Source organism: Chaetodon auriga, chromosome 20 (assembly GCF_051107435.1).
Source record: "Chaetodon auriga isolate fChaAug3 chromosome 20, fChaAug3.hap1, whole genome shotgun sequence".
In the NCBI taxonomy this organism is placed as follows: Eukaryota; Metazoa; Chordata; class Actinopteri; order Chaetodontiformes; family Chaetodontidae; genus Chaetodon; species Chaetodon auriga.
The window spans coordinates 6,115,658-6,128,832 of record NC_135093.1 but is presented as its reverse complement, the minus strand read 5'-3'; the positions used below and the strand labels follow the sequence as shown (position 1 = coordinate 6,128,832).

The 13,175-nt window shown below is 43.1% G+C and overlaps 1 protein-coding gene across 1 annotated transcript in view; it reads left to right on the top strand.

Moving 5' to 3' along the window:
- Positions 1 to 13,175, top strand: part of prkcea (protein kinase C, epsilon a) — a 30,044-nt gene continuing 16,869 nt past the window's right edge. Inside the window, exon 1 of the mRNA XM_076759306.1 lies at positions 1 to 345. Coding sequence (XP_076615421.1) covers positions 1 to 345 — 345 coding nt within the window. The remainder of the gene's footprint in view (positions 346 to 13,175) is intronic.

Below are 13,175 nucleotides of genomic sequence, written 5' to 3'. Positions count from 1 at the left end.
ATGCCTGTGTTCAGTGGCCTGTTGAAGGTGCGAGTGTGTGAGGCGGTGGACCTGAAGCCCACCCCGTGGGCCCTGCGTCACGCTGTGGGGAAGAGCGGCTCCTTCCTGCTGGACCCCTACCTGGCTCTGAATCTGGACCAGACCCGGCTTGGCCAGACCGCCACCAGGACCAAGACCAACAGCCCCGCCTGGCACCAGGAGTTCTGCACTGAGGTCCGAGAGGGAAGGAGTCTGGAGCTGTCCGTTTTCCACGATGCGCCCATCGGATATGATGACTTTGTGGCCAACTGCACCATCCAGCTGGAGGACCTGCTGCAGAACGGCACCAGACACTACGAAGACTGGGTAAGAGTTTCATGTGTGACTGTCCCAGTATGTCTCAATTACCCACAGAGCACTGGGGCAGAAGTCATCGGGTCTCTGAAAGCCACAGGTTGTAGATAAATCTGCAGCATGTGCTCGTGCAGGTGAAATCAAACCCAGGCCCTGAAGAAACAAACGGGGCCGCCAGTGTTAGAAATACACAGCCTTTACAACAACCCTCCCATCGCATAGTTTGCCTGGTACATTTGATGTGGTGCATACTGTGCTTGTGGTTACTGCACAGTGTACAATGGAATGGGCCGATGGTATGTTTTGGCCCAGTGTCTCCCGGCCGCACTATGCATAGATGTTGTCGAGCGTTCAACCAAAACCAACTTCTTTTTTACTCATTCATCCAGGAGAGAGACCAATGGGCCGTTTGCTGCGTCACAAAATTCATACATTCACACACATCGCTTCCTGAGGGCCTCCCAGCACAGCTGCTTGCATGGCCGGTGAGCAGTTTGAGGGTGCTCGCTGCCTCGCTCTCCAACTCAGGGCTCCCTCTGATACTGAATACTCATCGATACCGCCGTTCTCTGTTTCCCTAATTTGAAATCTGTACACGACAGGATTAATCTGAATGAAACAGTGATTCTTTTAATCACACCAGTGAATGCAGAAACTGTATTTAGTGTCACTTCTTGCTGATAACTAATCCACCTAATGAGATCAGCACCGGGGCTGATCACAGTCTAGTGTGTCCCTGCTCATGTCCATCTCTGTGGTTGTGGTTTGTAGTGTTTATAGCTGACATGCTCACCTTTCATCAAAGGTTTTCTCTTCAGATGTCAAACCTTTGGACTTGTGCCGTCTCTTCCGTGATGAATTTGGGATGGGGCTGCCCAAAGTGGGGCTTGTGCACCTTAACAATACAGTGCTGTACGTGCTTGCCTCTGGCCTGTGGCCCACTGTTAAGATCAAGTGTTGGCCCTCCAAGTGATAAATTTTTTTCTAGCAGTAAAAGAAGCCCCATCATCATCATCATCATCATCATCATCATCATCACCTCTTTCTTCTTTCATGTCTCTGACAGCACAGAAGCGTCTGAGTTAATGGTGAATTCAGCTGCACGTGTTGGATGGATGTCCAGTTGGGTCTAGAGCTTTTTTGGTTTTGCCGTCTTTCCACTCTGCAGCTTTCCCTCCTCTGTTTGCGACACAGGAGCTGTTTGGACTCGCATTAGATCTGATTTGGACATCTCACGTCCAGCTTGTAGCCACCCTTCCTCAATTCCTTGCATTCTTCCTGCCTCTTTGGATTCGAAGAAGTTTGAGGTGCCCAGTGTAGAGACACATTTGTAAAGCAAACACAACATATTGTGAGACTTCACCACTACCTGGTTCAGTGTCTTCAAGATACAAATAGAGCCGCTCAGCAGCGGGAAAGACTGAGGTTTCATTTGTTACAGTTTCTTGTCTCGTAATCTCATTTGCGCTGGGACTGTGATGCCGGCCGACCGCATCTAGATCTGTATGTATGGGCATAAAGAGCTATTTGTTTTGGGTCTGCGAGTTTTGACTCCAGCTTTAACATGTGATCTTGTTCCACTTCTGTGCTTCTCTGTAGCTCATCCCGCCTTACGTTAGATGAAAGGCTGACGAAGGTGATCTCAGCTCAGGCATTCTGGGAGCCGAGGACATGCAATTTAAATAACAGCATGTGTCATTTCACTTTTAGCCCATTACCCACAAAGCACATACACTTTACAATACTGCCAGCCATTTTCCAAAGCATATTGTGAGTTATTACAGGTGTTTCCCACCTTTCAGGCAGCCATTGGTTTCACTTTAAGCTAGAACACAATGAGAATCAACTCTCAGAGACTTGAAACCTTAAACCACAACGTTTAGTTGCGCTTGTTACAGTATTTTTACTATCTACTCAGTTAAAACAGCATTTTTCTAGCGTGATAATGCTGTTTTGAAGGCTCTGTAATGCCAGAGTTTTTAATAGAGACCCTGCTCTCAGCTGGATTAACATATGACCATGACGTAACACAGAAAAGAGAGGCAACAACATGTTCATTGTGGTGAATCTCAAATTTGAAGTCTTAGGAAACTTATTTTCATACTGCACTGCTTCTAAGGTGTTATTGAAAGCTTTGTTAATCTATATATGATGTAGACGTGCGTGTGATTTGTGGACTAATGCATGAAAAACCAAAGGATAGGCTTCGTTCGGAGGGGTTTCATTGATGTGAAGTTATGTAATCTTATACTATATCAGTTTACACCGGCATATAAATAGTTACACACACGCACATACACGCACACACCTCGTCCCTCAGCCATCCAGAGTAAGGTCAGAGCATATGGATCACTCTGTTGATTGACCACATCCCATTGATCGGCCAGTCGGCTCGTCAATACATCTGCCTCACAGCGACACAGTCCCTCCCACTTCCCCTCTGTCCTCCTCCCTTCATTACTCCATTACCCACAAGTTCTACCACCCGTGTCTCCCTCGTCCTCCCCTCTCCAATAGCAATTCCCCCCGATCTTCCTCACCCTCCCCCCTCCTCCCCTCGTTTTCATCTTCCTCTTCCTGCCTCACTTGTGCACCTCCTCTTTCATCTCTGCTGATGCTCCGTCTGTCATTCACTCTCATTCAGCCTCCAGTGGGGAGGCAAGAATGTCAAGTTCAGACTCAACAAGGAAACGCTGGGAAGTGTCATATAGGAGTTAATAGGAGGAGAGGAGGAGGACAGCTGTTTTTGCATTGATATCAATACAACGTGTGTTTGGACGTATTGGCAATAGGAGAGAGAGAGAGAGTGGAAAGCAAAATACGGGCATGCAAACAGAGTACGAAGCAGCTGCCCTCTGCAATGTCACCAACACTTAAATAAGTTTAATGTATTTGTGTTTTAGCCATGCTTGTGGCACGGCTCAAGATTCCAGACTTCAGTTGATTCCAGACTGAAGTATCTCAGCACTTTTGGATAGATTGCCTTTGAAATTGGTGCAGATGGTCATGGTCCCCAGTGGACGACTCCCAGTGACTCTGATGATCCTGCGACTTTCCCTCTAGAGCCGTCATGAGATGCACGTTTTTGTTTTTAAGCGACATATCTCAACAGTTATAGGATGGTTTGCCTTGATATTTGTCACAGGCGTGCATCAGCTCCTCAGGATGAATCGTAATAATTTTGGTCGCAATAAAAATGAATATTGGTTTAAAAGTAACATTCCTCAATCTGATGCCATAAAGTCGCACCAAATGGTACACTTCCTGCTGTTCAGATGAACGCTTTCTCACTTCCTCCGCCCTTCTGCTGCCTCACTCGTCTCATCTCATCATGCCTCTCGTCTCCGCTCTGTTATTCCCATCCCGCCTGCTTCCTGGTCCCTTTTGTCTTCCGCCGCCTCTCCACGATACATCTCCTGTGGACCCGAGCGCTGTGGGCCAGGTTGCTGCTCTGTGCCGCCGGTGAAATATTAACCAGGCTTTGATGCTTATTAATTGTCCCACTCAGTAATTGAGATGCTCTGTGGAGCCCATCCCCATGGTGACAATGACAGCCCGTCCCCTTGGTGACAGCCTCTCACCCACAGAAACACCAGAGAGAGAGAGATGGGTAGGTGAGAGTTGAGGCAGGGAGGGGGGCAAGAAGAGAAAAAAGCAAAGTAAAACAGTGCCTTGGTGGTTCTTTGAGAAGTCAGAATAATTTAAATCCAAGGCCTTCAAAGGTAGAGAAACTTAAAAGGTTTCTTTGTCCTGCATGTTTCTCTCTTTCAGGGAAATTCCATTTTACTCACCAGCATAATTGTAGAGATTGCATGCAAGTACACAGCTAGATACAACAGTGGTTACTGGACCGTACGCAAGCTTCAGACACGTTCAGGCACGTTTGATTCAGTGATTTACGCTTATTTGGAAGTAAAAAGAGAATTGAGACTGAAGTCACAGCTATGATGTCCCAAGTTAAAACCTGTAACCCCAGCTGTCCGTCATGTCGGTGTACTTCTTGCACCAACGTTGACGCAAAATACTTTTTATTTGTGCACACAGTTCAGAGCAACATTTGTCTTTTATCTAAGCTTTCTTTCCAGCTGCACCTGTCTCACACTGCAGTTAATGTACATTTTCTTCTTAGCTGTTGTTTGCATTTTAACGTAAACACAGTGAGCTTACTTGTATTGAAATGCGTTTTATAAATAAAATTGCCTTGCATCGCCTTTATATAGAGGTTAGCCACATTCCTCTGAACAAATCCGTGTCTGTGCATTCCTGTGGTAGCTATAGTATGTCAGAGACTGGATGATTACAACAGGCGATGGGATCTCAGCTTTTACTTTTCACTTCAAAATAAGCTGTTTAGATAAATGGGTTATATTTGATAAAAACAGGTGTTATTGTAAAGCTGTGTGTAGAATCCTGCTTGTCTACAATGCAGCCAGTGAGCAACATGTGGTATTATGACTGTGACTGTGAGGATATAGAATACTGTATTTATTTTCAGTGAAATTGTTTTGGCCAAAATGATCTTGATTGGTTTTGAATTTGGTTTTTGTAAATACTGAAGTAACAGTAAAAAATTACGTAATTGGGACAGATCTGTCCTTTGCCTGCTGCTCTAAAAACATTTGGAATATATTCTTATGGTTTTCTGTTGGCACTGGTTGTAACTGAAGAGAAATACTCCTTAAATACTCTTTATGCTTTCTTCACCACCCGCCATGATAAGATTTGCTGGAGGGAACAAAACCATGTGAAAGAGCCACTTCACATGAGCAAAAATGAGCATGAACATTTGCTTTAGTAGCATTTTATATTCAGGATTCGTGGGACTTAAAAGTACAGGAATACATCATGAGGCAGCCGTGTTTTATAGCTGCTCAGTTCTGAGGCATCATGGCTCTGGATAAGGAAATTTGATCTATTTTATATTTGCTAGCAAGATAAAATCAATTTGTTAGCTTGTTAGCTATGGTATCTCATGGTTGTGTTATTTAACAAGAAAAAAATAATATTATAGATGGTCAGCTGTGGTATCTGGTCAACGTTAGCTGGCAAGATCAAATAATTTTGTAAGCTTGTTAGCTATGTTGTTTCATTTTGTGATAGCTAACAAGATAAAACGAATATGTTAGCTTGTTAGCTATGGTATCTGATTCTAAAAATATGTTGTTAGCTTGTTAGCTATGGTATCTGATTCTAAAAATATGTTGTTAGCTTGTTAGCTATGGTATCTAATTCTACAAATATGTTGTTAGCTTGTTAGCTATGGAATCTGATTCTAAAAATATGTTGTTAGCTTGTTAGCTATGGAATCTGATTTTGTGCAGAAGTGCCAAAAACTGCAGTTCCTCCAAAGTCCACTTGAGGCTTGCTCCAAAAGCGAGTCAGTCCCCATAGACCCCCGTCTTAAAATACCCAACTTTTCAGTGAAAAGTTCAATTATATTAAGGCTTAAAGTTATGTGTAATTATGGGCATTTTGGATTAGCAGGGAGTTCACTACGGTCGTGTTTTATATGCTGAATGCACCAAAACAGGTTTTGTGTAACAGTATACAAAGCATGTTGGTTAAATTACTGCAGTTATCGTGTGCTTTATAGCTTCCATTAGTGATTTTGAATTGGAAATAGGCTTGTTTCATCCACTTTGTTGTGGGTACTAAAATTAGTCTTAAAGACAATTACAGGTATCGTTGAAAGGGTGTAAAAGTCTTCAATTAAGCTTTCTGTAAGTGGCATGCCCTGGAGACAGACAGACATAGAGAGAAAGCAGAGGAGGTAGAAATTAAAAAGGAAGATTTTGGGGGTTGTAAAGGAAATGCATATACAAAGATGGAAGGAGCAAAATGCTGTGCAGAAGGGGAAGCTAGTGATGGAGAGAATGCATGACATGAGGTGTAGAAATAAGCTCTGTGTACATGTAAATATATGAGGTTGGAGGTTGAGAGCTGTGAGGCTGCTAGAAGCTTCCAGGACTGAAGTCTGAGATGTGATGACCACAACGTTTCCTAACAGGGACACGGGCCATGCCAGATGTCAACCAGCCACTGTTTGACACTTGGCATCAACACACTCACATGCTCATACTTAGAGGAGCCAGGATTAATGACTGAAGGACTACAGTTAGAGGCCAGTCAACACACATTTTTAAAAGATTTTACATGGTCGACCCTATTTCTGGCCTCAGAGTACTTATTTCACATATGAAGTCTAACCGGCGATGATGGCTTTGCAGCAGTTTTCATTTTATTGTAGTCTTTCCCATCATCAATTCCCAGCTCTGAATTACTGCTCGTAAGTTGACATGAATGTCAGACTGTCATAAATACAGCATGTATGATACGAAATGAATTATCCATTTTTGCAATTCAGTACCACGACCAGTGTTATTGTCACAAACAGGTATGTTAACGCCTGGTCACACCAGCATTTTAAACAGCTAAATTTTGTGGTTTGATTAGTTAATTTCAAGGGGATCAGCATGGCCAGTACTCTGACATGCACATTTGTGCCGTAGACTGATGTCAAGCGGTCTTCTCAGTGCTACCTGTGGAGGGAACTGAAAGCCTGAGAGTCCAAAATGGAGGAAGCTAGCATAACTTTTTAGCTGTGTTGCACCGTACACTTTCATTGAACCCTCCTCTGTCTTGTAGAGTATAAACTGCTCCACAAAAGAGCCATGGTTTCCAGACAGTAATGAGACAGGAGATACACTGTGAACTTTTTGTTCTCTTAGCTCTGCCGCTAACAAGCTTGCTAACTGACAGCTAGCGGAGTGTTGTTATCTCTTTAATAGCGCTTCATTGAATGAAATGTGGCATCCAGAAACACAAAGTAATGGCACAGTACAGAGACAATAAATAAAGTTTGGAGAGTTTTGTGACTGACTAGCAACTTCCCAGCTTGCTAGTGTGTTAGCGGTTAGCTCACCACCTACAGTAGTTTACTAGCCTTGCAAGTAGTTCATACGTGACAAAGCTTTTATCAATGACTTTGCTGTGCCCCTCTTTGATGTGACAGGGCCTTTACGGTATTTTTTTGCCATTCCTGCCATAACTGTGCCACCATCCTTGGCAAAGACGTGCCATATTGCCATATTGTCATTGTCCCTTTCTTTTTCCTGAGCTTCAGACTCCATTCCCTCACCGTGGTAAGTTACATGACATCATAGGCTCCACCCCTCGGTGACCTGCTGGTTAAGTAGGACAGACTGGATTTAAGATGCGCTGTTGCCACCGTGACAATACACACGCACACACACACACACACACACACACACAGACACAAAGGCTAGCACGGTGCTCTGCCCACTGATGCCAAATCAGGTCAACCTTTGGTGTGTGACTGTATGCTGGAGGGTGTTTAATGCATGTTCTCAGTGAAAGAGAAGAAATGGGAGGATATTTGAGGTCTGGGACAGCAGGTGAAATCCACGCTGTTCGTCCCCTTTCTCTTTCTATCACCCATGAGTGTGTCTGTTTTTGCATAAAGAAAAACACATTTTAAACATCTTTCATTATAGCTGTGGACAGAATAGTTGAAAAATATATTTTTTAATTGAGTTTGTGACTTGTAAAGGGCAGTTTTCAAATCACATGAGCTTCAATTGTAATTATAACTTAGATTAATAACATTTTCTTAATCAAGCTGTAAGAAAAATGTATTGGCAACCACTGATTTTGGCAACCATGATGTTGCCAGTAGGGTTGGGAATTGAGCGGTGTCTTTCTGTAGATAAACAATCTAACAGCATCATGTTATTGTCACACATGCAGTTAGCAGCTAGCTTGGGTGTTAGTGAGTAAAGATGGCTGACAGCTGGTGGTTAGTGAACCAATGGGAAAGCATTGATACCAATCTCATAACCTTCCATTGAATATAAAGCTGTAGCCAGCAGCCAGTTAGCTTAGCACACATTTGTTTAAAGTTAAAATCATATGAATTCTGAGATGTAAAAAAGACCGTTTGCCTTTATATGCTTGGTTATGTGCTCGACCAGGACCAGAAACTTCCTCGAGTCTCAGATGGTTACTTTGCAACTGCTCTGAATGAAGAAAGAGTCGTTTTTATATGTTGTTTTTTGTACTAATTAAACTAATAAGATATAACATGTTAGCTAATTAGTGAGCTTTAGAGGTGCTGGCAAGTTGATTTTGTGACCTTTGGACAGTGCCTGGCTAGCTATTTCCAGCTGTTTCCAGCTAAGCTAAGCTAACTAGCTGTTTGTGGCACCTTCAAAGCACATTTCACAAAATGTTGAACTGTTGCTTTAAATAGCTATGATGACGTACATCAGGTATTTGGGAATATGAAGCAGCTCCTCCTGAAGCACCTCCTCAAAACTGTTAGCTACACCGCCAACCAACAGTTTATCATTATTACAATAATACCTACAGAGCGTAGCTGGTGAATATAGCACCAAAATATTATTCTAAAATTGAGCAATGTCAAGTTACATAATGCAACTAATGAAATATATATAGTAAATATAAACTAAAGCTTTTAGTCTTTTTATGGAAAACTAGCAAAGTTTGCTGCACTGTTTTCTCTTTTTACAAAACAAGAAAGGTTTGTGCTTATTGACACAACCTTATCTGATAGTAGCTCGAAATCACAGGATAAATTCTCAGTTTTCCTCAGATGGTTCAGCCCCAGGACACCGAGGCTTCCTCTGATTTCTATGAAGTGTGTTTTCATTTAGTCACGTCCAACACTGACGACTGATCTACAGAGGCTGCTCATCAGGCCGTCTGCCAGTCCATCTGGATATCACACACTCGTCTTGAACGCTTGTGCGCTGAACAGACTGGACGGTTTGATCGGGAATGTCCAGTCTTCTAAGTCCAATTCTCCTCCCGTCTAGTTGATGGTACTGGACCGTCGGACAGGCCACCCGTCGCAATGGGGGAGCGGGCTTTGTTGAATCTCCCCCATCCTCCCCTCGCCACCAGCACCACCGCCACACGGCCCAGCTCCTCTTACATTATTAGCCGTCTGTGATGTTACATTAAAGATGCATGACTCTCATGCTGTCTCACTCAGCATGGGCCTCCTGTGTGTGTGCATGTGTGTGTGTGTGCAGGACGACACGCTTGAGTTGCTGAGTGATAGAAAGGACAAACACGCACACACGCATGTTATTGTGTGACTGCGGTCGAGCTCTCTCAATGCCGAAATTTGTTATTTGACAGATGGATGTGGGAGGCTGTCACTGAGACTAAACGCTCCTGAGAGAGACAGAGAGAGCTGTCTGGTTGGACAGAGATAGCGAGCGAGATGGACGGAGAGTGGGAGGGGGTTAGCTCCACAGTATTGATATAATGCAAGCTTTGAGTGCCCTGTCTGCTTGGTTGAGTGCTTCTCTGTGCTGCTGCATATGGTGTGTGTGTGTGTGTGTGTGTGTGTGTGTGTGTGTGTTTTGATTCTGTCAGTAGCGTGTCTGTTTGGTGGCTGTTTGTGTGCGTTGTGATGGGGCGAACGCAACGGAGTTAAGCTTGTATGTGTGTTTAAGGCTAACCTCCCTCTGAAGTCCATTTTAAAATCCCCAGACACTTACCGAACTCTATCAGACACACACACACACTCAGCTTCCTGTATGTGTGTGTGTGTGAGAGGGTTTGTGAAGTTATCCGTCTCCCTGGCTGTATCAGTGTCCTAATTGGACTAACAAGATTAATGAGGCGAACTAGATTCTCCAGCTCTCTCTCCTCCCATCTTTTGTTGTCGGGGCGGAGAACCTCAGTGCATGCATGCGTGTGTGTGTGAGTGTGTGTGTGTGTGTGTGTGTGTGTGTGTGTGTGCGCGCACAGCAGGTTAAATCCAAGTCACATTACGATCAGTTTAACAGCTGGTGGTGATGTGGATAAAATCTTCTATCATGGTGTATATATATGAAAGTAATTACCAATTAATGGTTTAAGCCACTCGTCAGGAAAACGCGGCAAACATTCCTCGTCCGGCTTCTCGGTTTTATTTAATGGTAAATTGAATTTCGTTTGGTGTCGGACTGGACAGATTATGGCAAATTGTGACCAGCCTGTTCACCGCAGACTTAGCGATAAATACAGTAGTCGACAATGTAGATAATCATTAGGTGCAGCGCTAATGTATTTCAAATAAAACCTAATTGTTTTGGCTTATTAGGTAAAAAATTCAATCGTCACATTGTTGCAACGGCCCAATACAAAAACAGATATTTAACATGGCATTAATTCTGTTTTTGGCCACTAGGAGGCGATGGGACAAAAACACAACATTGACATGTATGTTAGCTAACAGCAGACTATTTACTCATTCAGCAGTTATGGAGCAACATTCACTTGGAGTTATGTTTTTGGCCACCTCATGAATTGAAGTCCAATAGTCACTCTCTTTTAGCTCTGCCTTGGTATCCACCAAACGCTAAATGTTCGGCTGAGTTCACCAGCTTCGTCTGTCTGGTGCTGGTGGGGTGCGGTGGGTTTATCCGAGCTAAAAGCAGCCGGCTGTGGCTGAAAATGAGAGTTTGTAGCCTGAAAACAAAAACAAAGCGGTAAAATCTGCTGCAGCGCTCTGCACAGCTGAATTGTTTGTATAAAAATATTAATTGATGCAGCTTTAAGGAAGAGTTAGAAATCATACTCCAAACTCTCCCAGTGTGTATTGTTACATTAGCCAACCCTGACCAGAGATGATTCAGCTTTTTAAATACAGTATGATTAAACTAATTAATGCACCAAAGGTTTGGCCCGGTGCAATCCCCAGTCGACCGGATTCCATTAAAAGGCCCAAGGGGTGTGCAATCAAAATACTACCGGTGCATTAGTTCTTATTTTATCCTGAATTACCTGTCAGTTGACTCTAGCAGAGCTTTTTCACTGCCGACATGTCGACTCGAGCAACAGCGTTAACGATGGCTCTGTTCCATTTGGGAGTGCCATGAGACCAGAATGCAGGACAGGAGGTCCTGGAAGTAGCACGACTAACGCAAAGCAAGTTGTGCAACCACTGCCAATGTGTACATGGTTATAGTTCTATGCACCTTTCTTCACATATGATATCCTCATATAAACACAGGCCTAACTTACTAATCAGGTACAAAGCCCTGGTATTTGGACCAGGTGTGCCTCTGGCTGTAAGCTGCTAGTCTGTCCATCAGTCACTTAAAAATGAAGAAACAATAATAAACAAACACTCCCTAAGAACACCTCAATGCCTCACTTTCAACCGTATTGCTTCCAGCGGCGTCTGAGATGCTCTGAACGCTCCCGCTGAGAAACGCTGGTGAATGTAAACCAATGGGACATTTCAGTCCAACTCTGGCCTGTGATTATTCTGGGTTACCTATCTGAAATAAATGTACCGTGTTGTGGGTTTTAGTGCATTGTTTTGGTCTTAAGCGATGGTGTAAATGCAGAAGAAGAGATTTTTAATCCTGCCAAGAATACATGGAAAGCATGTGTTTATTTTATATTTTTAGAATTAGAGCAGCCTTTGTTTTGTCTTGGGCATTGAGGGTGCATGCGTCTACAATCAGACTACAGACACACTTTGACAGACTAAACTTAAACTTTAAACAAACTTGCGCGCTGAGTTGAAGCACCACCACACTTGATCTTCAAAAACCTGCATGTGTGTAAAAACCCTAATTCCAGTGATAATTATAGTAATTCCTATTGACTTGGAGAGGAAATGCAAGCTGGAAGACACCTCAGCGGCGCACTTGTTGGCTGGCACGCCGCCTCAGGACCGGAGCACCAAATCAATGACGCCGCTGTCCGTTTGCTCCACTCGATTCCAAATCGTCCATCTTTCAGCTGAAATCCCCGCTGAGATGCGCGGTTATGCAAGAGGTTGCATTTGGGGATTAGCACATCATTTTCAAGGGTAGACATCAAGAATCCAGTGGCGTTTATAGGTCACAAATCCCATGCAGTTGTTACGTGTTGTACATGCAACAAAAGGATGATACGCTCATAAGTACTGCATCCTCTGTGTTTTTATCCCATTATCTTCAGATCGACTCATTGACGTTAGGGACGCAACCAGCGGTGGATTGTAATCGAGTACTTCTTTTACCTTCACTTTACTTAAGTATGAACTCACATCACTGTGTACTTTTACTCCATTACACTTCAGATTGTACTTTTTGCTTGTTTGACAGCTTTAGTTACTTGTTACTTAACAATGAAGCTTCCCCACAGCGTATGAACCATTTATCAGTTAATCAGTCGAGTCTGGTTGATTCGTTGGTGATTAAATAATTAATCAGCGCCTGTTCTGATAACTGATTCATCCCTTAAATCCTCTCTCATGCACAAATTAAATTGCAATAAGCAAAATCATTGCATGTGTCAGTCTGAGCTCTGTTATTGTCTTTATTGACTCTTTTCAGGGTAATAATTTAAACTGCGAAAGAGAAATTGCCTTCAAAACTTTCCAGACCTGAAAACGGACAGCGATATATGACGAAGGACAGCGTCTCGTTTGAGAGGACCAGAGAACATTTCCTGTTTTTTTAATCACATTATCAAAATCATGGCAGATTTTCTATCAGTTGACAAAAATCCCATAAAGCTGATGTAACAGTCACTTCATTTGTGATCACCTTCACACTGGTTGAAAATACAGATGAGTTAATGATGATATAATAAAATGTGTCTTCTCTCCTGGGTGACCAACTTCAATTGGATGAAACACACAGACATTATTTTATCTCATTTTTAAGGGAGCAGGAAATATGTGTAGGCAGTGGAAATAACAAAATAAAAGGATCTGCACACCTTTTTATTCACTGTTGCTGTTCAGTGGACCTTCAGTAGAAATATCCAATCAAACAGCAGCAAAACATATTTGTGTATTTGTGTAATTT